Below are 26,119 nucleotides of genomic sequence, written 5' to 3' on the forward strand. Positions count from 1 at the left end.
AAGAACGTTGGTAACCAGACAGTTGACGGTAGCCATTGACTTCCATAGTAGGAAAAAAAAAAATACTATAGAAGGCATTGGGCAACTGTCTGGTTACCAAAATTCTTCAAAATATCTTCTTTTGTGTTCAACAGAAGAAAGAAATGTATACAGTTTTGGAACAATATGAGGGTGAGTAAATAATGACAATTTTTTGGGTGAAATATCCCTTTAATGAGGAAAAAATAAAACTATACGAGCAACGCAATGCTCATTCCCATTATCTCAAAGAACCAAGGCCTGACGTCGCACAGTGCGCCCCAACCCATCTTGGAGGCGCCTGTCTCAACCACTTTCCTTCTGGAAACCGAGCCTTGTTCCACTCCCATCTGATATAGATGGGGTGATTTCCAGGGGGCCAGGGCTCTGAAACAGCCATGGGACACCCTGAGAATGATGCACCCCTCGTGCCACACTCAAGGTGGGATGCGGGCCTTCAACCATTGTTGTTGTGGCCACATGTGCAAATGGTCTTAAGGGACTACTGAGCAGGCTTCTGCCATAAGCCCCAGTAACTTCTGAAAGGTTTTCAAGGGGAGATTACTCCCCAGTTTGAATGCCATTGTGGTGAAGAGATGAGTCCCAGCTTAGGACCCCAGTAGTATGGCTGATCTAAAGCTGTTCTCATGATTCTTATTGTAATCAATCAAACTTTAATTCATGTAATAATCTTTTATTTTTATCCTGATAATTTATATAGTTTAAGTGAAAGAAATTGCATTTTTAGGTATGTTTTGTGACATTGTTCATTGTTACTAAGCAATAAGGCATAATAAATATATATATATATATATATATATATATATATATATATATATATAAAAATGTTATTACAATTATGTCATGTCAATTCTTAAACAGAATTATGCTTGTATCATATTTTTTTAGCTAGGGACAATCCGAATGGTAGGACAGTATATTGGTATGCCACCCCCTTGAACGTGAATCTCAAGAACAGTAGCATAGAGCGGATAAGGGATGATTTACATTTTTCTATTTGATTTGCACTGTGGCTGGGTGCTGACACTTGCAGCAACATGAGGAATGCTCTTTTTGTGAATGTGAAGTTTATTTGATTCACTGTAACAGCGGAAAGGAGTTTGGGAACCCAAACTGAACAGGGGGTTGGGAGATGAATACAAGGTCGTTTTGGTGGCGGTCTGGCCTCCTCCTCCTTGTGCCTTCGGTGGCTCAGAGACCAGCTTTAGCTTAGGGTGTGGTCCCTGGCAACTGGGAAAGGGGTAGCGCTGTGCTGGACGGAAGCGCTGCTTCACCTCGGATTCCATCTTTTGCCAACTTGGCACGCTGCAGAGTCAACGATGATTCTGGGCGACTTCAAGCAGCAGATGCGCTTGGTCGCTTCGGCAGAAAATTGTGCATCGCCTGTGATTTCTTCTACGCCGCCGTGAAACGTTCAGCGAAACCATCCACTGCGGAACCGAATAAGCCTGAGCGAGAAACAGGGGAGTTGAGGAGGGCTGTCTTGTCAGTGTCTTAGATCTCCATCAAATTAAGCCAAAGGTGGCACTAGAGGACCACCAAATTGGCCATGGCCTGACCAATTGACTGGGCCATCAACTTAGGCACTCATGGCGAGGTCAGTTGCACTGTGGAGCTCTTTGAAGGCCGCCAGGTCAGGGCTGCCCTCGTCCATGTCACAGAGGAGTATAGCCTGGTAAGCTTTAGACTTCCATCCGAGCGCTGTGGGTGGGCAGAGGTAAATGGTAAATGGTAAAATGTATATAGCGCTTTCACAGACCTATGGACACCAAAGCGCTTTACATAGCCTCACATTCACCCATCCACTCACTCATTCATACACCGACGGCGGTGTCAGCCATGCAAGGCGCAATCCAGCTCGTCAGGAGCAGCTGGGGTTAGGTGTCTTGCTCATGGACACCTCGACACTTGGTCAGGTGGAACCGGGGATCGAACCACCAACTTTCCGGTTTGTAGACAACCTACATGAACCACTGAGCCACTGCCGCCCCACAAGGTGCACAGCAACGGCTTCCTCTAACAAGGGAAGCTTGGTGTACACTTCTCCCTCCACACCATCAACTGTAGTGAGGGCCACTGAAGAGGAGTAATGGACGCACGCTGAAGGTGACAATGCCATGACTTTGTCAGTTCTTCATGGACCTCCACTCAACGAGGCGTTTGCGGGCGGGCTCTCAGGAGCCGACCAGTCTAAGCCCAGCTCACTTACTGTTTTGAAAGGATGCGGATGAGCTCTGAGTCCTGCTGTGGCCTGGCTGAGTCACTTTATTTAGGCTGTGGGTGGGCGGAGTCATCGCAGGAGTTTGCCAATTCCACTGTATCAGATGCTGCGGGAGACATCGAGTTGTCAGATTCTTCCTTGGAGCCGCCAAATGAAACCATGCCGCTCGCACCAGAAGAGGGGCGGTGGTCAACGGAGAGTGAGCCACGCAGGTGCTGAGCCGATGTGAGCTCGCTGCAGCCCTGTTGCTCCACCCCTTGGCTCCGCTGTTTCTTCCATCTCTGCTCTAATGGGGAAGAGAATGGGAGAGCATGCGAAGAGAGGCCGTGAGAAAATCGAGGCCTTGAGCGCAGCAGTGCGAGACTCATACTCTCGCTGTGAAAGCAGTTGGTCTCTGTGAGTGCAGCCTCTGCATGGGTAGACAGCCGACACACTCAGAGTGCTCGTCCGAGGGGAGCAACATTTTAAAGCAAGGGACATTTTAAAGCAAACATCGCTCAATTTGCTCTTTTGCTTTTTGACGGAAAGCAGCAGGGGAGAAGCAGTGAGTCAGCTGTGAGCTGCGAGGCACCATTGGTCCACTGCAGAGGCTTGCTTCAACAGCGAGCAGAGGCTTCTGTTTTGTTGTAGTCTTCGGAGTCATCGAGGAGATGATCTTCGTGCTGAAGGAGAGAAATTCGGACTCAAAATGGCTCTGAGCGTGACTTAAATAGTTGGCTCCGCCCGTTTTGGAGTTTCCCCCGAAGCGTAGAATAAACTCGTGCAATGTGAGTGAACCGTATTGAAAGGGTGTCAGGGATCAGCCAGGCTCCACCACCACCCAATCACTGAGATCACTATCACCTGAATATTAATCACCAGCACCTGCACACCATCACCACAAACACTTATAACCACACACTTCACTCTGGCACTTTGTCTGGTCTTGTAAATGAGTAGGACTACTTCATTGCTTACCTTCAATGCTATTTCGTCAAAGTATCTTTGTCTTCCAGTTTGTGTCTCCGAGCCTCCTGTGTCTTCCAGATTCGTCATCTTCTTCGTCTCCCTCGTCGTGCCTGTGTATACTACTCACCACTCTCCCAACACTGGTGTGTGCTTCATCTTCCACGGCTTCATCCATCATCATCATCTAGGACAGTCAGTATCTCTGGTTCCTTATCCTCCATTATCATTCATCCACTACAGTTCCCATCGCTGCTTTGCACTTATCATCAATAAACTGTTTACTCTTCTCGACCCTCTTGTTTGGAGTGTCTGTCTCGTTCCAAAGGGAACCCAAATATAATTTCTATACAATAGCTGTATGGAACATAATTTCCAAACATTAGCAGTGTTTGGTACTAATTTCTGCCTAATTTCACTGCTAATTTCAGATAAGATTGAAAACACCTTATCACTAGGTTTTCTCAGAGGAGAGATTTAGAAATGTGTCCATCTTGAACATAATCAGAATTATCAGCTAATAAGGGTAAATTGACAAACTAGTATTCGGACAAACAACAGATCGTTATTAAACACACCTGTCCCACTCCCAAACGATAGTGGAGGGATATTAGCGTCAATAAAAAGTTTGTGGCGAACCATCTTACCTAGTGTGAAGCAGACAGTGAGGTCACTCCACACAAAAACTTCACCCCTGCATAAATGTAAAATAGGCGGAGATTCATACCACTATGGTCAGAGCAGTTAAATAAGGCTGACTGGTTGTTGAATTAGTTACACATTACATTATGCAAATGCAAGAAAATGCTTTTTGAATAACTGTCCACTATAGTGACCTCTATGAAAGGTTTAACTAATTCAACGTTATTGACCAGTCAGCCTTATTTAACTGCTCTGACAATAGTGGTATGAATCTCCGCCTATTTTACATTTATGCAGGAGTGAAGTTTTTGTGTGGAGTGACCCAGTGGTGTAGTCTAGTTTTTTGTAGTGAGTATACTCTAATACCCCCCCCCCCTCCGCCGCCGCATACTCACCCATCCCAGAGCGTCACCCCATAAGCACCACCACACTCACTAATGCATACAGTAGGCCTATGCATCGACATGTAATTGAGAGCATTATGAAATAAGTGTTATCAACATCTCAATTTATTATAAGCAACACAAGACTTTAACAGCCAATGACATTTACAGCTGAGGAGACTGGACTGATTTTCTACTGTTTAGTGTTAATCACCATCTAACTCAGTCAGTTGAGCTACATTTAGCCTTAGATGTTATATGAATATGGTCCCTGAAGCACAGGTTTTATCAGCTGACAATAAAAAAAAATAAAAAAAATGTTTTAAACATTATAGGCACAAATAAAAATTTACTTTTAGAAATGGTGTTTTAAAAAAAAAAAAAAAGTGTTATTTTAAAATACATTTTACTGTGCAATTTCTTTCTAATTAATTTGAGTTAGACCAAACTTTTATTTTGGTGGGTTGTAGACATTTGAGTTTCTGTGTGTTTTAATAAACTATTATTATTATTATTATTAGGCCTGAAGTATACTCTACTGTGCAATAGTAATATATTTCTGTTATAATTTCTTCAAGTTATACCTAACTTTTATTTTGACAGGTTGTCGTAAAGACATAACAGTTTCTGTGTGTATATGAAACGAATGAATGACGATAGTTTTATCAAATTCTCGTCAAGTGACTCTCATAGCAGCTCTGCGATGAAATGCACATGTGTAGCCTACATCATGTCTCAATACAGTGAAATGCTGAAAACACCACGAGCGTGAGTCACCCGTGCTTCTCTCTCTGTGTGTGTGTGTGTGTGTGTGTGTGTGTGTGTAGTGGAGCACACATTGAGCGCTCATTCCCAGAGACGCGTATCTCTTTTAGCTATAATATTAATAGACACTAGTCCATATCGAGATTTGATTCATTGTACAGCAGCTACTTTTGATGTATTCATTCAAAAATAGCCAAATTCCGTGACGTTCTGCTTTATATAGCAAGTTCCATTTGTGACTGGATTCCGCGATTCGATCCGTCGCTTCGCAAACACAGACGGGGTGAATTTATGAATGAAAGTGTGAAAGTTCTGACACAAAACGAAGTTGATACGTATCCTCACGCTTTTTTAAGTGGGTATACGCAAATCCTTGGCCTTTTCTAGTGGGTATACGGCGTATACCTGCGTATCACGTAGACTACACCACTGGAGTGACCTCACTGTTTGCTTCACACTAGGTAAGATGGTTCGCCATAAACTTTTTATTGACACTAATATCCCTCTATCGTTTGGGACAGGTCTGTTTATAACGAGCTGTTGTTTGTCCGAATACTAGTTTACGTCAATTTACCCTTATAAGATGATAATTCTGATTATGCTCAAGATGGACAAGATGTTCGTTGTCGGAGCTTTAGCAAGTTGGTTTCACAAAATAGCCTACATAGATTACACACCGCAGTTAAGATAGTTTGCAGTTTGAAATCAAGATTTTTTTTTCATTATTATTATTATTTTATAAATCGCTGTCTTTTAAATAATCGCGTGTCATTCTTGATTTGTGAATGTGACGCGGTCCTCCAGTCCTAAATCGGCGTTCGCGACTCTTAATTTTTTTAATACTTAAGATTAGGCTAGTAGGTCAAAGTAAAACAGTGCAGTCAAAGAAACAACAACGAACGTAATTCTGTTTTTCTGATGGGATTCTGTCCTGATTCAGTTTCTGCTGTCGGATGAGATGTTGTCAGGCTATGTCTGTGTCATTTCCCTTACGTTATTTTCATAATTCATGATTGATATATTTAAGTGTGAGCTTAATGGTGTGTGTGTGTGTGTGTGTGTGTATACATATTTTTTTTTTATGTTTTGGAAGTTTTGTTTATGCTTTTTTTTAAGCATAAAAAAAAGTTTATGCTTTTTTATGAAATTGAAGTTTGTATGACAAAAAAAAAAAAAAATGCATAGAGATGTCATGGAAATAACTGGTGGATAGCGTCATGCCTTGGAAAAATGACAAAAATCTCCAAAAGATAATGAAATCATATGAGTTTCAAACACAAGTGTGTTTATAATTTATGACATTTCTTTCTTTTTGGTGAATTATTCCTTTAAATAAAAATGTTCTATCATCTGCCTAAAGTCTGACAGTTGTGGATCATCATGGCCAAACGTGTTGCTGTGATTGGAGGAGGAACCTCTGGGCTGACCTGCATCAAATGCTGTCTGGATGAAGGCCTGGAGCCAGTGTGTTTTGAGACCAGTGATGACATTGGAGGTCTTTGGAGGTTTAAGGTGAGATATGTCTATATGATTGGGCTCACTGAAATTGTACATGAAGAAAAGAAGGTGTCCAAGCACTGAACCCTGAGGCACGATGCTGCGAGAAACTGATGCAGTTTGCTTCTTGTCTTTCTATCTTAGGAAAATCCAGATCCAGATCGTGCTAGCATTTACTACTCATTGATTATCAACACTTCAAAGGAGATGATGTGCTACAGTGATTTCCCTATCCCTGCCCACTTCCCAAACTACATGCACAACTCCCTCATCATGGACTACTTCCGAATGTACGCCGAGCACTTCCAGCTCAAACGGCACATCCGTTTCCAGGTCTGGCCTGAAAGCTTATGTGAACTGTGAAGTTAGGAATATACTGTACCTCATATTTATCTTAGGTTTTGGGGGTTTCAAAGGTTCACAAATTCATGTTTTGTGTTTCTTAGACAAAAGTCCTTCATGTTACCCCAAGGCCAGACTTCCCTCACTCTGGTCAGTGGGATGTAGAGACGGAGTCTAAGGATGGTCGGAGAGAGAAGCAGGTGTTTGATGCTGTGATGGTCTGCACTGGTCACCACTGTCACCCTCACCTCCCTCTAAAGGACTTTCCAGGTGCAGTACATGTGATGACTAAGCAAACACAGTCTATGTGCAAAGTGCAACAACATAAAGTCAATAAAAGCCGAACTGGGACACTCATAGCAAACTTTAGTTGTACAAGAGTCATTAGGCCTTATCACAGCCAACGTACAATGTGAATAAATCACTCACATGTGACCAAATTTCACGAGAGGCGACTAAAAAATGTCTTTAATTAGCCAATTTCTCTCACACGAGCCGTGAGAGAAAGAGAGAGAACAGGGCTCGTGGACAGAACTGTTGGACCAGTGCTGCGTCGGCATGAAAGTTTGTCATTTGCATGCTTTTTTTTTGGCAATCTTAACATTCAAGTGCAAGACAACACGAAAGATAACACGCGCGCACTGTACACAAACTGCACGTCTGAAGCATGCACCCAGAAAGCTACGTCTGACAGTGCGTGAATAATCGATTGAGCTCTCTTTCATGTGCTTGAATGGACAATTTCACACAACATTATGTCAAAATGGCCATCTTAGCGAGTTTCCTAGTAAACATAGTCGGTTATGAGTTAAGTGAACGTAAACAGTCAGGAAAGAAAACGCATGTGTATCGGTATATTGGATCCGTGCATTATATCTTAAAGTGACAACAACCTAATATTAATAATATAATATAATAATATAATACTCGCTGCAAAAAAACAAAACAAAAAAAAACTCAATGCTCTTGACAGAATAACTAACTTTAATAAGGATTCATCTATATTTAGTTTATACAGTAAAGACTATGCACCATTTGATTACTTTATTCAATTTCTGTATCTAATCTACCTAATCTGTATCTAACTACTGTTAGATCTAACTAAAAACCCTAAAAAACAGTTTATTTCATTTGCATCTTTGTTCTGTGGTTATTTGTGCTATTGCTTGTAGTTTGATTATTTCATTATTTATTCTTATTTTATTACAGACTGTTTACTTAACTTTAATAGTGTTTGAAATTTATATTTTATATTTATATTATATTATATTTATGTATAATTTTTTAATTTGCATTGTTCTTGCATTCCATGTAAAAAGTCTGGCGAGTAAAATAAAAAATGTACTAGCCAATGGCGACTCAAACTTCAGCATGCCCTTAGGGTTGGAAAGCTCTTGTACAGCTGTTGTAGCATTAAGCAGAATCTCAGGCAGTTGAACAGAAATATTGTTTATGATTAGTAAGTTTAAAAGGTTTTGCAAAGAATGATTCAACAAGCTTTAAAAAATAATTCAATAACAAGTCAATGATTTTACTAATAAAAAAAAATAATAAAAAAATATATATTGAAAAACTACCTTGTAACCAAACTGCCTTGTAACCAATAAAGTCAATGTGTGATCATCAACGAGTGGATCTCTGAGCTGGTGTGATTGAGTGGAAACGGGGCTAATTTGCATATTTATAGAAGCGCAAATACTAAATGAAGCAAGGGTGTAAAGTTACAGTCAATCAATTTTAAGGCATGAAGGAAAAAAAATTCAAGGAAAAATACGCTTAAATATATAAAATATGAGTTTTAAGGGATAAAATTGTTGACTACAGGGGGACTTTAAAGGGATACTTCACCTCTGGAAAGGCAAGGCAAGGCAAGGCAAGGCAAGTTTATTTATATAGCACATTTCATACACAATGGCAATTCAAAGTGCTTTACATAGAAGAAATTAAAATAATGAAAAGAAATAAGAATAATTAAAACAGTTTAGAAAAATAAAATAAAATACAGTACTTTTAAAAAATTAAAAAGAATATTTATTATAGATCTTTCTTTCAAAGGATTCCCTTAAGACTTAAATCTTTCAACCTTCTTTTAACCTTCAATCTTCTTACGACTTCCATCTATCAACTTTCCTTTAACTTTCTTTTCTCCCTCATTTACTCACACGTTCTTTTCACTTTCTTTAGCACTTTAGCACTGCGTTCACATTCTTTCTCAGACGAAAACTTTAATATCGTCATTTAAATACTGTTCTACTTTCAAACCCACATTAATCACTTTCACATTATCACCTTCTGAGTGGGCATTTACAGTTTCGGGCTAAATGCCCTGCTGACATAGGAGAAATTAAAATAATTAAAAGAAATAAGAATAATTAAAACAGTTTAGAAAAATAGAGTAAAATACAGTACAGTACAAACAGTCGGACGAACAGCGGCACAGTGCTCATTCAGTAAATGCACAGCTAAACAGAAGTGTTTTGAGTCTGGATTTGAATGTGACCACTGTAGGAGCACATCTGATCTCTTCTGGAAGCTGGTTCCAGCTGTGGCTGGCATAATAGCTAAAAGCAGACTCACCATGCTTAGAGTGAACCCTTGGTATTTCTAGCTGATATGATCCTAATGATCTGAGTGATCTGTTGGGTTTATATTCAGTGAGCATATCTGCAATGTATTGAGGTCCTAGGCCATTGAATGATTTATATACCAGTAATAATACTTTGAAATCAATCCTAAATCTAACTGGGAGCCAGTGTAAAGACCTGAGGACTGGTGTGATATGTTCATATTTTCTGGTTCTGCTCAGAATCCTGGCGGCAGCGTTCTGTATGAGCTGCAACTGTCTTATGGTCTTTTTGGGAAGGCCAGTGAGGAGTCCATTACAATAATCCACCCTGCTGGTGATGAAAGCATGCACAAGTTTCTCTAAGTCTTGTCTGGAAACAAAGCATCTAATTCTTGCAATATTTTTCAGATGATAGTATGCTGATTTAGTTATTGCTTTGACATGACTACTGAAACTAAGGTCTGACTCTAGTGTCACACCAAGATTCCTGACTTGATGTTTAGTTGTTTTACCCCTAGAGTGAAGGTATGCGTTCACTTTGAGAACTTCATCTTTGTTTCCAAACGCAATAACTTCAGTTTTGTCTTTGTTTAATTGAAGAAAGTTTTGACACATCCAACTGTTGACTTCGTCAATGCATCGGCACAGGGAGTCAATGGGGCTGTAATCGTTAGGCGATAGGGCTAAGTACAGCTGTGTGTCGTCTGCATAGCTGTGGTAAGCAATTTGGTTATTTCTCATTATTTGGCTCATTGGGAGCATATACAGGTTGAACAGGAGTGGCGCAAGAATTGAGCCTTGAGGGACTCCGCATGTCATGGATGTCCACTCAGACTTATGGTCTCCTATACTCACATAATAACCTCTCTCATCTAAGTATGACCTGAACCATTTTAGGACTATCCCAGAAAGCCCCACCCAGTTTTCCAGCCTGTCAAGAAGTATGTTGTGATCGACAGTGTCAAATGCAGCACTGAGGTCGAGTAGTACCAGCACTGATAATTTGCCTGAATCAGTATTTAAGCGAATATCGTTTATTATCTTTATGAGCGCTGTCTCTGTGCTGTGGTGCGGTCGGAAACCAGATTGAAAATTATCAAAGTATCCATTCGAGCTTAAGAATTTGTTCAGCTGATTGAAGACAACTTTTTCAATGATCTTGCCTATGAAAGGAAGATTTGAGATCGGTCTATAGTTGCTTAATATGGTCTTATCCAGATTGCTCTTTTTCAGGAGGGGCTTGACAACTGCAGTTTTCAGGGAGTTTGGAAAACTCCCAGAGAGAAGTGAGGCATTTACCACTTCTAGAAGATCTGCTTCTAAACTGTTTAGCACAATTTTGAAGAAAGATGTGGGAAGTGTGTCAAGGGCGCATGTTGATGTTTTAAGGTGTTGTACGGTTTCTTCCAAAATTTTGCCATCAATTTCTTTGAAGTCAGACATAGTAACTACTTTCTCAGGTGGTCTGATCTGTCTGACCTCAGTGCAACTCAAGGATGTGCTGATCACCTTTCTGATATTATTGATTTTCTCAGAGAAGAAAGAAGCAAACTCACTGCACTTGCTGTTTGAGAGCATTTCACTAGGAATCTGGCTTGGGGGGGTTGTCAGTCTCTCTACAGTAGCAAAAAGAGTGCGTGTGTTGTTTAAATTGCTGTTTATAATATTTGAGAAGAAAGTCTGTCTAGCTTTGCCTAGTTCCATATTGAAAGCATGCAGGCTGTCTTTGTAGATGTTATAATGGACTACAAGTTTTGTCTTCCGCCACATGCGCTCTGCTTTTCTGCATTGTCTTTTCATATGTTGCACTGCTGTTGAGTTTCTCCAAGGTGCTTTTTGTCTGCCACTCTTCTTCCTGACTTTAACAGGAGCAATATCATCAATTATATTTTTAACTTTTGAGTTAAAAGAATCAAGGAGAAAATCAACAGAGTCAGCAGATATGCTTGGTGTTAAGGATATAGCCTTCATAAATAGTACACTAGTGTTCTCATTTAAGCATCTCTTCTTGACAGACACAGATTTAGCTTCAGTGGCAGGAGAGATCAATATATCAAAGAAAATACAGAAATGATCAGACAGTGCTACATCCTTAATAAAAATCGATGAAATGTTTAGACCCTTACTGATAAGTAAATCTAGAGTGTGTCCATGATTGTGTGTGGGTCCATGTACATGCTGAGTCAGATCAAAAGTTTTTAAAACAGTTTTGATTTCTTTTGCCATATTGTTTTCTGCATTATCTATGTGAATGTTAAAATCTCCAGCAATGGCAAAACAGTCAAACTCTGAGGTAATTGTTGATAACAGTTCTGTAAAGTCCTCAGCAAAGGCTGGAGAATATTTTGGAGGCCTGTAAATAATGATAAGTAAAATGCGAGGAGCACCTTTTAACACAGTACCCAGATATTCGAAAGACGGGTAATTCCCAAATGATATTTGCTTACATTGATAGATATCTTTAAAAAGAGCAGCTAGACCCCCACCTCTCTTAACAGCTCTGCAGACACTCATAAAAGTAAAGTTAGGAGGGGCTGTTTCATTGAGGATTGTTGCACTGCAGCTGTATTCTAGCCAGGTTTCATTTAGAAACATAAAGTCCAGGTTGTTTGTGGTTATTAAGTCGTTGACTAGAAGTGATTTATTTTTAAGTGAGCGAATGTTTAAAAGTGCTAACTTAACAGTCTTACTTTTTGTCCCCACAGCAATCTTAGTTTGACATGTAATAGGCACCAGATTAGTTGGGTTTGCTGTACGGCTATTGAAGGCCTTAGACTTTCTATCTTGTAATAGAACAGCAATAGAGAAAGATACAGGCACACTGGGTTCCCGCTTGTTCTGTAAACATTTGAGAAAGTTACTGTTATCATAACAGGAACCCAAAACACATCACTGAGAGCTGGTATCAGTTGTTTTTGGTTCACCTCGAGCAGATGGAGGAGGGTGTGGGCCCTGGCGTTTTGGCCGAAGAGGCCGAAGAGCTCTCACAGGAGGAGGGGGCGGGCGAGCTCGGCGCGCAGGCTTCGGTGTTTGAGGTGCCTGACGATTTTTGGTTGGTATCTGGGGGCTTGCAGCAAAAGAGTGGGATAGTCTGGTTCCAGCATGCACTAATTCTTCCATTTTCTGTGAGAAGCACAGGAGTGGAGTCGCTGGCGAGAGTGAGAGAGTATCTGGTGAAAGGGGCTGTTGCTCAGGTGTTATAGGAGGCTGTGATATGCTGTCCTGGCTTCCCTGGCTGTTTTCCAGGAAGTCGTCCTTGGGTGCTGAATCTTGGAGCAGTTCTAATGTGTCTGTCTGTGGTGAGCTCTGTGGGCATGGCTCAGCTGAGATTGTGTCCGTGAGCAGAGGTTGTTGTGGCTCAGTGGTGTTATCATTGTCCTTGTGTGATATGTCAACCGCATGTCCATCTTGTTGCTGAAGTGAAGTCCCGTGTTCATTCATACTGTTTCCAGGTGTGTGTGTGTCGTTCAGATTGACACACACTGCAGAAGGATGATTGAGGGAGAAGTCGATATTGTCCTTTAACACTCTTGAACCAAGTTTGTTTGGGTGATGGCCATCCCGATGAAATAGTTGTCTCTGACTCCAGAAAAGATTGAAGTTGTCAATGAAGTTTACTCCTTTTATATTGCAGGTTTTTTGCAGCCATGTATTAATCCCAAGCAGCCGAGAAAACCTGTTTGTTCCTCTTGCTGGGAGTGGTCCACTGATGAATGTTTGAACTTTCAGTCTTTTAAGTGTTTCAAAAAGTTCGTTGAAATCCTTCTTAAGGAGTTCTGACTGCTCTTTATGAATATCATTCTTCCCCACATGAATTATGAGTCGATTTGCAGTCTTATGTTTCATCAGAATGTTCTGAAGTTCCCTGTTTATATCAGAAGTTGTTGCTTTTGGAAGGCAGCATGTAGTTGAAAGATGAAAGATGTAGGAAAGATGAATGTGTATTTAAAATAGGTAATTTATGTAGAAGAAATGTGAAGAAATTTTTGAATTTGGAGCTTTCTAGACTGAGAAAAGCCAGAAAATGTATTTTTACTTGTGTGGATGAAATACAACAACTCCCAGAATGCACTTGCTTCGCTGCCCTAGGAGGCCACTCCCAAGCCACGCCTACCGGTAAGAGAGCGCAGTTGAAAACAAGGCTTGGCTACTATTTGAGACTCCGTGATGAGTTTGCCAGGGATTTCGAGATTGCCCAAAATGTCCGGGATTCGGCTTTTGCGTTCTACAGTCGCCGTTTACTGTGGCGAGCAGGACGAGGCTGAGGGCCGCGGGAGAACGGCGCGAGGCCGGTGGCGTCATAACTGAGACGCACCGGTCTCGCATCTCTCACGGAGGAGCAGGAATTTTATTAGCAATGTTAAAACGCACATCAACCGGTCACTTGTTTAGCGTTCATGTAAACACTACATTCAGATTCACCAATCGGAATGAATTCAGTTAGATTGAAACAAAAGGTGTGCATGTAAACAAAGAATGGCGACTGCAGAAAGCAAAAGCTGAATCCCGGACATTTTCAACGATCTCGGCCGCCGGACAAGTCCGGGAAAAAGAGGATGGTAACCCCTACTACTCAGGCTTTTGTTCTGTGAAGAAAGCTGAGTAGTAGGAGAATGCTGTTAGCTTAGCTTCCAAAGAAAGATGGCTGACACTATGTGTACATTCTGTGAGTGAGATCCCACCTCTTATGGGTGGGCTGAAAACATGCGGAACAACGCCTTCTACTGGCTGTAGTCTTTAGCCTCTGGCCAGAAAATCCTCCGATGACGCAAAATGATGATTTTTGCGTCATCGGAGGATTTTTTCCAGACAAAAAATACATAAATCTCTTGTCTCAGGGGGATATGAGGGTGGAAAGCAGGGTAATTCGAAAATACTACAGGTTTTCTACTAATACAAAGCTTAATGCTAAATCCTGAAGTATCCCTTTAAGGGGATACTTAATATTGCACTACATATAACCTAAACAGCGATTTCCTTTCTATATTGTTGTGGCTAATTGTTTAAATTGCTCTTTAGGAATAGACACGTTTAAGGGGAAATTCTTCCACAGCCGTGACTACAAAAACCCTGAAGAATGGCGAGGGAAGAGGGTAGTTGTGATTGGCATTGGGAACTCTGGAGGAGATATTGCTGTAGAGCTGAGCAGAATGGCCAAACAGGTGATATGCCACAAATACAGTATAAATAATTATAATATATGAATTATAAAGCCTCTGCATTCCACATTGTGTCCCTTACTTACTTTCCCTTACTTCTAGGTTTATCTGAGCACCCGAAAGGGATCTTGGATACTAAATCGTGTAGGAGACAATGGTGTTCCATCAGATATGATACTTAGGAACAGAATGCGTGGTTGGCTTAATCAAATATTGCCTTTTGTATTAATCAACAATTTGAGAGAGAAACAACTCAATAAACGGTTCAACCACAAGCTCTATGGGCTGCAGCCTGCGCACAGGTACTGGGAACACTGGAGGAAACAAGACTCTGCCGACTTTGGTCCATGAAAGTGTCTATATAATGTCTTTTGTTTATTTCCCAGAGTTTTCAGCCAACATCCCATGGTCAGTGATGATTTACCAAACCGGATCCTCTCCGGTACCGTCTCGGTCAAGCCGAATGTGCAAGAGTTTCGTGGATCAAGTGTGGTTTTTGAGGATGGCAAAGTTGAGGATGACATTGATCTGGTGGTGTTTGCCACAGGATACACTTTCTCATTCCCCTTCCTGTCTTCACATGTAATTCCTGTCTCAAAGAACAAGGTATCCCTGTACAAATATGTGTATCCCCCAGCATTAGAGCGCCCAACTTTAGCCGTGATTGGTCTGATCCAGCCTCTGGGAGCCATTATGCCCATCTCTGAGATGCAAGCGCGCTGGGCCACACGTGTTTTTAAAGGTATCAAACATGATGCTGAACTTCTACACAGAAAACTAAGGGCTGTTCTTAATATATATGTTCATATTCATACAATTCAGACAAACAAAAGGTCTACTTTACTAATACTGTTAATATATTGTCAGGGTTCTCCTCTGACAGTTCTGTTTGTCATGTTGTTGTTCAATGTCTCTTTGTTTGTGTTGTCCTTAAACACATGGCTCTGTCTTTGTCTGTGTTGGCCATGTGCTCATCTTGTCCTGCCTCCTTGTTTCCAATTGCCACGCTCACCTGTTCCTCATGTTCTCAGCTCCCTTTATAATGTGTTTTCTCTGCTTAGTTCTCAGTTACTTTAGCATTTCGTTTTTTCCTAATTAGCCTTAGTAGTCTACCTTTAACCTTTATTTATATTCGTTCTTTATTCCTAGCATTAGTTCTCCTCTATTTGCTCTCTTCTTTTGTTGTAGTTCCTTTCTAGTTATTGCAATGCATTAGTTTCTGCCATCTGTCTTGTCTTGTCTCTTCTTGTGTTTGCTGTGTCTCTTGTTTGTTACAGTCCTGTCTTACAAGCTGAGTTTCCCTGGCCGCTCTCTCTCCCTGTCCAGCAGCTAGTGGTGCATTGAGTTCTTGCTTGGCCATCGCTTCTATCCTCCAGTCTCGCACTGCCTTGCCATTTCTACTCACCAGCCTATCGTAATCTTGGGCTCCCAGCTTGTTATTGTTCATCATTACCTGCCCATTGTTTGGACAGTGTTCACCTCTTCCCTTGCCTCATTGTGTCTTGTCTGTTGTTTGTTAATAAATCAGTGTTACTAATTCTGCACCTGAGTCCTCTTTCATAGATCCCTGACATAAAGTATATACTATTATTTAAGATTTCTATTACCCAAAAATGTTGTAATGTAGTTTTCATGAGCATTTTCTCTCTGACATTTAAGCAAAGACATGGTGTTTTTTAAAGGGGGTATGATTACAGGCTATGATTATTCTTTCAGTTTTACTTTAAAGTAATATATGAACATGTCAGAATATTAAGTACACAGTGTTTTTGTACTTATCAAACTGTGCTTTGCTCAATAGGACTTTGCAAACTGCCTCCAATGAGTGCAATGATGAAGGACATTAAAGCAAAAGAGGAAGCAATGGCTCAAAGGTAAACTATATAACAGCATTTACACAATTTATACAGTTAAAATGTCATTTAAGTGTATCTTGGTGACTCTAAATCATACTGTCTTGCAGGTATGTGGCCGCCCAGAGACACACCATCCAGGTGAACTACACCCCCTACATGGATGAACTGGCTAAACAAGTGGGAGTCCGTCCATCTATCCTGAAGCTGCTCCTGACAGACCCTAGACTGGCTCTGAACATCATCTTTGGGCCCTGCACCCCATACCAGTTTCGTTTGCATGGACCGGGCCGATGGGAAGGTGCACGGCAGGCCATCCTGACTCAGTGAGATCGAGTCACAGAGCCCCTGAAAACACGCTGTGCACCAGAGCCGCAGTCACAGCGCTTTTCTTATTCACTCTTATTCTCAGTGTCTGTTGCAGCGCTGCTCTCTGCTCTGTATTACAGTAGGGCCAGTCTGCACTCACTCATAGCAGACCCTTCATCGCTCCTCGACAAGATCAGGGCTATTGTACCATTGCCAGTGACCACACAGTGATCATGTAATGTGTATCAGAAGCTTAACATACTTTATTTGAAATCTTATATCATAAAAAGTGTACTTCAATTAGGGTGAATTGTAGTCAACATCATGAAAATGTTGTAATTGACACATCATTTACATAAAATGCTTGATACTGAATCACAGAGTGCCTAAACATGTGTAATTCAGTTTGTGTATAATGAACATTTAATTTCATTGTAACTGATTGTATGTGCCGTTTTGTATGTAATTAAGTTGCACTATCAAACTCTTTTGTTGTGTTAAAGTTCCAGGTATTATCTTAATCCTGTATCACTGCTGCAGTTGTTAGCATGTCTGTTTAGCTGGGTAATTTGCTCAAATATGCTGATATTGAGAATAGTAATGGCCGATTAATTTGTTTTGCAAATCAAATCTTAATTTTTTTAATTTTTTTAAATGTAATTATAATATAATATGAAATAAAATGCCACTTAAGTCTAGTTAATCAGAGTGCACTTTTATAACTGTTTCTTGACACACTTAAGTGACTTTAAGAAAAGTGCACTTTCTAATAATTTACAGTAGTTCTCAAAACTATTGTGTTCCCCTGATTAATTTACATTCGTTCTCAAAACTTTTGCATCCCTGAGACGGGCAACCCAGAGATGGAGTGAGCTGCTCTTCATGAGACAGTGAACTCACCGCTCCTTCCCCCGATGGAGGGCCGGGCAGAGAATCTAGTTTTTTCACAAAGAGTTTATTTCTGTTCTGCCGCTGGTCTCATAGCCAGCGGTTCCTAAAATCTCAGCAAAAGAGCAGTTTTCTCAATCTCTGGGTTACAAGCGGTGTGGGTTGACAGTGAGCGACGCAATACGGTCTGCGGTTCAAGGACGCAACACCTTCTCACACATCTCCAGCCAATCCAGGCTGCTGTGCCTTCCAAGGCACGCTGCACCACTGCGGGCATGTCTGTTTTCACCCTGGTCCCCCTTGCATGGTGTCTGGACGCCTGGCCAGCACTTACCAACGGTCCATCTGATTTGGGAATGCAAGTAAGTGTTTCCCCCAGTGAGCCTGCTCACACAGACACTTTGCAAGGTCAGGGAGGATGAGGAGCAGGTCTTGATGGTTGCACCTACTGGCCCACTCAGACCTGGTTCCCAGAACTCCTCACAACAGCCCCTTCCTGGCAGATTTGGCACCCACTTTCAGACCTCTGGAACCTCCATGTGTGGTCTCTGGACGCTCTTCGTTGATTGGTTCCCGCAAGTAAGACCCCCATAGATGTCCTGTCAATGTCATGCTTTCTTTTCTGCAAGACGGGTTGGAGTGAAGGCTGTCTCCTCCACCTTGAAAAAGTATGTTGCCGCTGTTGCAGAACATCACGATGCAGAAGGCAGTAAGTCTCTCTGGGGAAACACGACTTGGTCATCAGGTTCCTGAGAGGTACCAGGAGGTTGAATCCTCCTCGACCACGCCTCATCCCCTCTCGGGATCTCTCTCTGGTCTTGACGGCCCTACAGAAAGCACCCTTTGATTCCTTGCAGTCAGTAGAGACTAAGCTCCTATCTCTCGAGACAGTGCTCCTGACTTCACTCACATCCAGGTGGGGGACCTGCAGGCATTTTCGGTCATATAGCCTGGAATTCGGGCTAGCTGACTCTCACGTCATCCTGAGACCCCAATACATGCCCAAAGTTCCCACCACTCCTTTCAGGGACCAGGTGGTGAACTTGCAAGTGCTGTCCCCGGAGGAGGCAGACACAGCCCTTGCATTGCTGTGTCCTGTTAGCGCCTTGGAGTTGTACATTAACCGCACGCAGAGCTTCAGAACCAGTCCAAAGACAAACCATGCCCCCTCGGAGTGAGAGCTCGCTCAACTCTGAGTGTTGCTTTCTTCTGGGCATTGGCTCTCTGGCAGATATATGCAGAGCTGCGGGCTGAGTGACACATAACACATTTGCGAGATTCTACAATCTCGGAGTGGAACCGGTGTCTTCTCATGTGTAATGTACAAACAAATAATATGCAGGAAGGATGGCTGTGGGTCTCGCTTGCTGCACTCTGAGGATGGGATACAAACGCTTATTCTGCTCTGTTGAACCCTGGTGGAGCTCCTCCAGCATCCTCGGCAGTCGGATGCAGAAGAGGCATCTGACGCCAGGTATAGTACTTGTGTGTATTGGTCAGCCCCTGTACTAGACTAGATGTCCATATGTTGTGATTCCCCTTGTAGGTGATCCCCTTCTTAATCCCATTAAACAGTATTGACTCCACCCTTGCACAAGGCAGGACCTACTATATATGTAGTACTGCCCTGATGGTCAGTCCATGTGTGTAACTTCACATATAACCTCCCTATGGCTAGGATGTGTATTCTGTACCGTTCCTTTCCGGTGGAATGGACATGCTTTCCCAGTGTTATCCATTAGTCTCATTGTACAGGGTTAAATGGAACGTCAGTGATTGACATTCTCTGTGTACAGCCCTGACACCCCAACAGGTGCAGTGGGATCAGGGCTTGCAATGAAAATCGAATTCACTATTGCATTGGCTTGTTCTGGGCTACTGTGGATCATCTATCATTGCTTTGGTAAAAAAACAAACAAAAAAAACAACAACATTCAATGACTACATCTTTCAAATTTCATGAATACATTTTTCACTTGAGTTGTGTTCTGAAGAAACCTGAAGATTTTGAATTACTGCATTTTTCATTCATTCTTTGTGCAGTAATACAGTCAGTAAAATGAAAAGATCTTAATGAAAAACTGATTTATGTGAAAAAATCATTCAAACTTGTTAAAAGCTTCCTGTTGTTAGTGCTTTTAGGTCAGTGTGTGTTTTCTGAATGAGAATTGTTGCCAGTGTTGTGGTGGAATGAGTTTAGTTTGAGACGTATATGAAATGTTTTGTTGGTCTGGGTTTTGAAGATGAGATACGGTTTGGCCAAGATGCATGTTGGTAATTCAAAGTATATGAAGAGTTTTGAAAAAGCGGCTTCAGTATTGACCGATGCTTCTTAGCAATTGAAAAAAAAAAACTGTAATAACAAAAAACAAAAATTTCTAAATTTGGCAAATGTAAAAGCACTTTTACACCAAAAGTGAAATGAATAATAAACCTCAAGCTGAAGGAAAAGCATGTTCCTGCAGAGGGCGCAGCTCAAACAAACCTTTCAGCTGTGCTGCCATTCTTACTCCTGATTTCTCTCAACATGGGGACAAGAGAGGTGTCATTCAATAAATGGGAAAACAACGTAACTTGCATTATTTGAAAAAGTGACTCAGATATTGTGTTGTACATTTAAAAGTAATGTGTTACTTTACTAGTTACTAACTTGTGTTACTTGTAATGCATTACCCCCAGCACAGTTTATATATGATTATTCTCATGTATTTTTCACTATTTTCATGTATTAATTATCCTGTTCTTCAAGGACTAAATCATCTTTCTCCAGCTAATAAATTGGATGAAATAATTGAGAAGGACATAAAAGCAAATTTAAAGAGATATGTATTTACCTCGATGGTAATTCCAAATAGATTTTGTTTTGACAATTAATGTATGCTCGTTTTGAACTCTCTGCTATCTCTCTACAGTTACCCCTGTCCTAAGCTGGCTGCCCTTCAAGTGGACTATATCCCTTACCTACACAGAATAGCAAAGGAAGTGGGCGTCCGTTCCAATATTGCCTGGCTGCTCCTGAGGGACCCTGCTGTGGGACTGAGGGCTTTCTTCGGCCCCTGTACTCCCTACCAGTTTCGGCTAAGCAGACTATTGGAGAGGTGCCCGTCAGGCTATTCTTACCCAATGGGAACGTGTAGCCAAACCCATGAAGACACGGCCCATTCCAGAACCTTCATCCTTCAGTTTGTTCTTTTGGCTGGGCCTGTCAGGAGGAGCTGCAGTGATTTTTGCCATTATGGCAATGCAAAAGAAGATCCCACTCTTCCTGAGAAACACGTCTGTTTCTTGTAAACCCATATTACATTTTTGGGTATCTGTTTTGAATTTGCACTTTAACCGTATTATTCCTTTATCTTATTCTTGGAATTCATTATAATTTATAATATGTTGTATTTAAAATATTTTAATCTTTGAAGGAAATTAAAATTAAACATTACCTCTAACATGTCTTTTTTTTCCTTCTTATATCTGTTATAACAAGTGCTCTGCCAAATTCCCAAAATAATCATCTTTTTTGTTAGAAATAGTGCATGTCCTTATCTTTTGACAATCATCACCTAAGTAAAGTAGCAGCATATTTTTATTATTCTTTTAATATATAGGCTACTTTTAAATAAACAATCGCTGGAGAAGCCTGAGTCTGGCAAGACTAGTGTAATTTTGTGATGATGAACAGCTCAAAAAGATGAAGACTCTTATAGTAGGCTATAGCTATTAATAAAGTATTATAGATGTTGTAGTCATTATCAGTGTCTAGCCTACTCATCATTTTAATTTAATATTTGAATAAAAGAAAGACAAACACGTTTTCAACTTCACTTCCATCACGATCCATCACTTAATATTTGTTAACATTATTTAACTAATACAACGTTATTGACCAGAGTGACGGCCATGAATCCCCGCCTCTTTTACATCTATGCAGGGGTGTGGTGAGAAGTGTTTGTGTGTGGAGTGAACAAACTTCTGCGGCCACTGCTTCACGCTCGGTGAGATGGTTCTCCACAAACTTTTTATCGACACTAATATCACTCCATTGTCGTTTTTACAGGACAGGCGTGTTTACGTAACGAGCTGTTTGTTTGTTTGTCCGAATCTGACTCGATTTATTTGTCCGTATGTTCTTGTTGTTAGAGCTTTAGTAGATTTCACAAATACACACCGCAGTAAAATATAGTTTGTGGTTTGAAATTCAGATTTCCTATGTTTATAAAACCGAAGTGCGCTGGCTTGTGAATTATAGCCTATGTCATTCTTTATAATGAATTCAGGTGACGCTGCGGGATGTAATTCAGCAGGGACGCATTAAATGAATCAAATTTGACAAGAAGTTATGTTACTACGGTTGTCCAGTCCGAATTCGGCGTTCGCGACATGACCTGCTAGATTTGTCATATTTTTCGCAGTAACGTTACAGGTTTTGATCAGTTAACCCTTCCCCGAGTGCCTAACTTCACTATTAAGATTGGTGAAATTTTTCACAGTGCAGTTTTGATCAGTTAACCCATCCCTGAGTTCCTAACTGTAAAATTATGCAAAAATGTATTATGAATAGCCGCAGGCCTACATAGGCTAAATGAAATAAAATTTCGCATGACATTTTTTTTTTAAGAACTCATTTCTACCATAGAGTGCTATGCATAATTTGAGATTTGATGGAAATAACACTTATGGATGCTTTGGAAAAATTACAAAAATCTAATTTTTCTATCATCTGCATCTGCCTAAAGTCAGACTGTTGTGGATCATCATGGCCAAACGTGTTGCTGTGATTGGAGGAGGAACCTCTGGGCTGACCTGCATCAAATGCTGCCTGGATGAAGGCCTGGAGCCAGTGTGTTTTGAGAGCAGTGATGATATTGGAGGTCTTTGGAGGTTTAAGGTAAGATATGTCTATATGATTGGGCCCACTGAAATTGTACATGAAGAAAAGAAGGGGTCCAAGCCCTGAACCTTGAGGCAAAGTTCACTGCAGACCATCAATAAACTATGTGCTGCGAGAAACTAATGCAATTTGCTTCTTGTCTTTCTATCTTAGGAAAATCCAGATCCAGATCGTGCTAGTATTTACTACTCCTTGATTATCAACACTTCAAAGGAGATGATGTGCTACAGTGATTTCCCTATCCCTGCCCACTTCCCAAACTACATGCACAACTCCCTTATCATGGACTACTTCCGAATGTACGCTGAGCACTTCCAGCTCAAACGGCACATCCGTTTCCAGGTCTGGCCTGAAAGCTTATGTGAACTGTGAAGTCAGGAATATACTGTATCTCATATTTATCTCATATGTTTTTTAGACAAAAGTCCTTCATGTTACCCCAAGGCCAGACTTCCCTCACTCTGGTCAGTGGGATGTAGAGACGGAGTCCAATGATGGTCGGAGAGAGAAGCAGGTGTTTGATGCTGTGATGGTCTGCACCGGTCACCACTGTCACCCTCACCTCCCTCTAAAGGACTTTCCAGGTGCAGTACATGTGATGACTAAGCAAACACACTCTATGTGCAAAGTGCAACAACATAAAGTCAATAAAAGCCAAACTGGGACTCTCATAGTGAACTTTAGTTGTACAAGAGTTATTAGGCCTCACAACTCTGTTGTAAAATTTAGAGAAACATCTCTCACACTTAAAAACATTTTTTTTTATAAGTTTACAGAGCTTGCAAAGAATGATTCAGCATCAAAATATAGAATATGCAATTACACACTTTGTGTTTATATGTATATATATATATATATATATATATATATATATATAGTCATTAGGCCTTATCAAAGCTCTTGTACAACTGTTGTAGCATTAAGCAGAATCTCAGGCAGAAATATTGTTTATAATTTTTAAGTTTACAAGGTTTTGCAAAGAATGATTCAACAAGCTTTGACAATTATTCAATAAGTTAATGATTTTACCAATTTCTTAATTTTAATGTTTACAATATATACAAAATGTATATGCAATGGAATTCTATAGATAAGCTATATATTGCATTACAGGAATAGACACGTTTAAGGGGAAATTCTTCCACAGTCGTGACTACAAAAACCCTGAAGAATGGCGAGGGAAGAGGGTAGTTGTGATTGGCATTGGGAACTCTGGAGGAGATCTTGCTGTAGAGCTGAGCAGAATGGCCAAACAGGTGATATGCCACAAATACAGTATAGATAATTATAGTAAATTAATTATTATACTCTTATTAAAGCCTCTGCATTCCACATTGTTTCCCTTACTTACTTTCCCTTACTTCTAGGTTTATCTGAGCACCCGAAAGGGATCTTGGATACTAAATCGTGTAGGAGACAATGGTGTTCCATCAGATATGCTGTTTAGTAACAGAATGCGTGTTTGGCTTATTCAAATGTTGCCTGTTGGATTTATCAACAATATGGGTGAGAAACGACTCAATAAACGGTTCAACCACAAGCTCTATGGGCTGCAGCCTGCGCACAGGTACTGGGAACACTGGAAGAAACAAGACTCTGCTGACTTTGGTCCATGAAAGTGTTAACCCTTTAACCCTTTTCATAGTGTACTATATAATGTCTTTTGTTTATTTCCCAGAGTTTTCAGCCAACATCCCATGGTCAATGATGATTTACCAAACCGGATCCTCTCCGGTACCGTCTCTGTCAAGCCGAATGTGCAAGAGTTTCGTGGATCAAGTGTGGTTTTTGAGGATGGCACAGTTGAGGATGACATTGATCTGGTGGTGTTTGCCACAGGATACACTTTCTCATTCCCCTTCCTGTCTTCACATGTAATTCCTGTCTCAAAGAACAAGGTATCCCTGTACAAATATGTGTATCCCCCAGCATTAGAGCGCCCAACTTTAGCCGTGATTGGTCTGATCCAGCCTCTGGGAGCCATTATGCCCATCTCTGAGATGCAAGCGCGCTGGGCCACACGTGTTTTTAAAGGTATCAAACATGATGCTGATCTTCTACACAGAAAACTAAGGGCTGTTCTTAAAATATATGTTCATATTAATACAATTCAGAATAACAAATGTCTCCTTTTGCTATTATTCAAGATTTCTACCTCCAAAAAATGTTGTAATGTAGTTTTTCATGAGAAATTTATCTTAAGCAAAGACTTTGACAATTAGACATTGGCTTTTTCTTGTTTTTAGTTTTGTCTTTGTCCTTTTAGACTGGTTTTAAGTTCTGAAAGATACAGTATGATGACATAGTACTTAAAAAAAATTTTTGCAGGATATATGATTATTCTTTCAGTTTTACTTTAAAGTAATATACGAACATGTCAGAACATAAAGTGCACTGTTTGTGTACATAACAAACATTGATATGCTTTCTAGGACGGTGCAAACTGCCTCCAATGAGTGCAATGATGAAGGACATTAAAGCAAAAGAGAACGAAATGACTCAAAGGTTCTCCACACTTCACCTCACATGACTATATAACACAGCATTTACACAATTTCTACAGTTGAAATGTAATTTAAGTGTATCTTGATGACTATATATCATACTGTCATGCAGGTATGTGGCCGCCCAGAGACACACCATCCAGGTGGACTACGTCCCCTACATGGATGAATTGGCTAAACAAGTGGGTGTCCGTCCATCTATCCTGAAGCTGCTCCTGACAGACCCTAGACTGGCTCTGAACATCATCTTTGGGCCCTGCACCCCGTACCAGTTTCGCTTGCACGGACCGGGCCGATGGGAAGGTGCACGGCAGGCCATCCTGACTCAGTGGGATCGAGTCACAGAGCCCCTGAAAACACGCTGTGCACCGGAGCCGCAGTCACAGCGCTCCTCGTATTCACTCTTATTCTCAGTGTCTGTTGCAGTGCTGCTCTCTGCTCTGTATTACAGTAGGGCCAGTCTGCACTCACTCATAGCAGACCCTTCAACGCTCCTCGACAAGATCAGGGCTTTTTTACCATTGCCAGTGACCACAAAGTGATCATGTAATGTGTATCAGAAACGTAACATACTTTATTTGAAATCTTATATCAGTGTACTTCGATTAGGGTATTGTAGTCAACATCATGAAAATAGTATAATTGACGCATTACTTGTATAAAATGCTTGATACTGAGTGCCTTAACATTTCATACACAGTTTCTGTGTAAAATAACTGATTTTATGTGCAGTTTTGTATGTAATTATGTTGCACTATCAAACTCTTATTTACAAATTATATCTTACTCACTCTTGACTTGGGATCTTGCTGTATTTTAATCTTTCTTGATTTTAGTGCAGCATTTGACACAGTAGATCTTGACACTGTAAGCTTGCGCTCGATCGGCCCAAAGCCGGCATCCGACCAGCGCGGAAGGTCTCTACGTGTTACTGTCTTTTCTTGAGGCAAAGCATTTTTTGATTAAATGCAATACATTTGAATATGTATTTTCTCGTTATTTCATCTGACTCCATAAATGAAAAGGTTTTAATGATATCTGTGCATCATAAAATGTGAGTGAATGTTTGGCTATTCTTTTTAACTCTTAATGAAAATAATGTCAAAGACGGTTAGAATAAT

At 40.8% G+C, this 26,119-nt stretch overlaps 4 protein-coding genes across 5 annotated transcripts in view; 3 read left to right on the top strand and 1 right to left on the bottom strand.

Annotated features, from left to right (window-relative positions):
* myoc (myocilin) overlaps nucleotides 1–26,119 on the bottom strand; it is a 261,947-nt gene that overhangs the window by 166,536 nt on the left and 69,292 nt on the right. The gene's annotated exons all lie outside the window — the stretch shown is intronic.
* The window catches only part of LOC309481767 (flavin-containing monooxygenase 5-like), a 49,604-nt gene continuing 24,322 nt past the window's right edge, over nucleotides 838–26,119 (top strand). The window contains exon 1 of the mRNA XM_082146844.1: nucleotides 838–3,400. The gene's annotated coding sequence lies outside the window, so the exon portion shown is untranslated. The remainder of the gene's footprint in view (nucleotides 3,401–26,119) is intronic.
* Nucleotides 3,428–25,980, top strand: LOC309481766 (flavin-containing monooxygenase 5-like). Of its 2 annotated transcripts, none has more exons than XM_082146842.1 (9): nucleotides 3,428–4,195; nucleotides 22,344–22,491; nucleotides 22,648–22,836; nucleotides 22,913–23,078; nucleotides 23,608–23,750; nucleotides 23,862–24,061; nucleotides 24,173–24,528; nucleotides 24,927–24,999; nucleotides 25,111–25,980. In XM_082146842.1, exons 2-9 carry the CDS (start codon nucleotides 22,360–22,362, stop codon nucleotides 25,538–25,540), a joined length of 1,689 nt encoding a protein of 562 aa, XP_082002968.1. In that variant the 5' UTR covers nucleotides 3,428–4,195; nucleotides 22,344–22,359; the 3' UTR covers nucleotides 25,541–25,980. The 2 variants fall into 2 exon arrangements, with proteins under 2 accessions (XP_082002968.1, XP_082002967.1); XM_082146841.1 differs by lacking the exon at nucleotides 3,428–4,195 and adding an exon at nucleotides 21,529–21,598 and having other exon boundaries at nucleotides 22,340–22,491.
* Nucleotides 5,426–17,419, top strand: LOC309481778 (flavin-containing monooxygenase 5-like). Its single transcript, XM_082146861.1, has 9 exons — nucleotides 5,426–5,456; nucleotides 6,356–6,507; nucleotides 6,637–6,825; nucleotides 6,939–7,104; nucleotides 14,420–14,562; nucleotides 14,662–14,861; nucleotides 14,946–15,301; nucleotides 16,361–16,433; nucleotides 16,523–17,419. Exons 2-9 carry the CDS (start codon nucleotides 6,376–6,378, stop codon nucleotides 16,740–16,742), a joined length of 1,479 nt encoding a protein of 492 aa, XP_082002987.1. The 5' UTR covers nucleotides 5,426–5,456; nucleotides 6,356–6,375; the 3' UTR covers nucleotides 16,743–17,419.

This window comes from Leuciscus leuciscus, assembly GCF_965113295.1.
Source record: "Leuciscus leuciscus genome assembly, chromosome: 19".
NCBI classification, from domain to species: domain Eukaryota; kingdom Metazoa; phylum Chordata; class Actinopteri; order Cypriniformes; family Leuciscidae; genus Leuciscus; species Leuciscus leuciscus.

What these genes read in the sequence shown, in the direction of transcription:
- LOC309481778 (XM_082146861.1), top strand. Translation starts at nt 6,376, where the DNA reads ATGGCCAAACGTGTTGCTGTGATTGGAGGAGGAACCTCTGGGCTGACC. An exon ending in GAGGTCTTTGGAGGTTTAAG is followed by an intron (nt 6,508 to 6,636) that starts GTGAGATATGTC and finishes TTTCTATCTTAG; the next exon opens with GAAAATCCAGATCCAGATCG. An exon ending in GGCCACACGTGTTTTTAAAG is followed by an intron (nt 15,302 to 16,360) that starts GTATCAAACATG and finishes TTTGCTCAATAG; the next exon opens with GACTTTGCAAACTGCCTCCA.
- LOC309481766 (XM_082146842.1), top strand. Translation starts at nt 22,360, where the DNA reads ATGGCCAAACGTGTTGCTGTGATTGGAGGAGGAACCTCTGGGCTGACC. An exon ending in CCCTCTAAAGGACTTTCCAG is followed by an intron (nt 23,079 to 23,607) that starts GTGCAGTACATG and finishes ATTGCATTACAG; the next exon opens with GAATAGACACGTTTAAGGGG. An exon ending in GAGAACGAAATGACTCAAAG is followed by an intron (nt 25,000 to 25,110) that starts GTTCTCCACACT and finishes ACTGTCATGCAG; the next exon opens with GTATGTGGCCGCCCAGAGAC.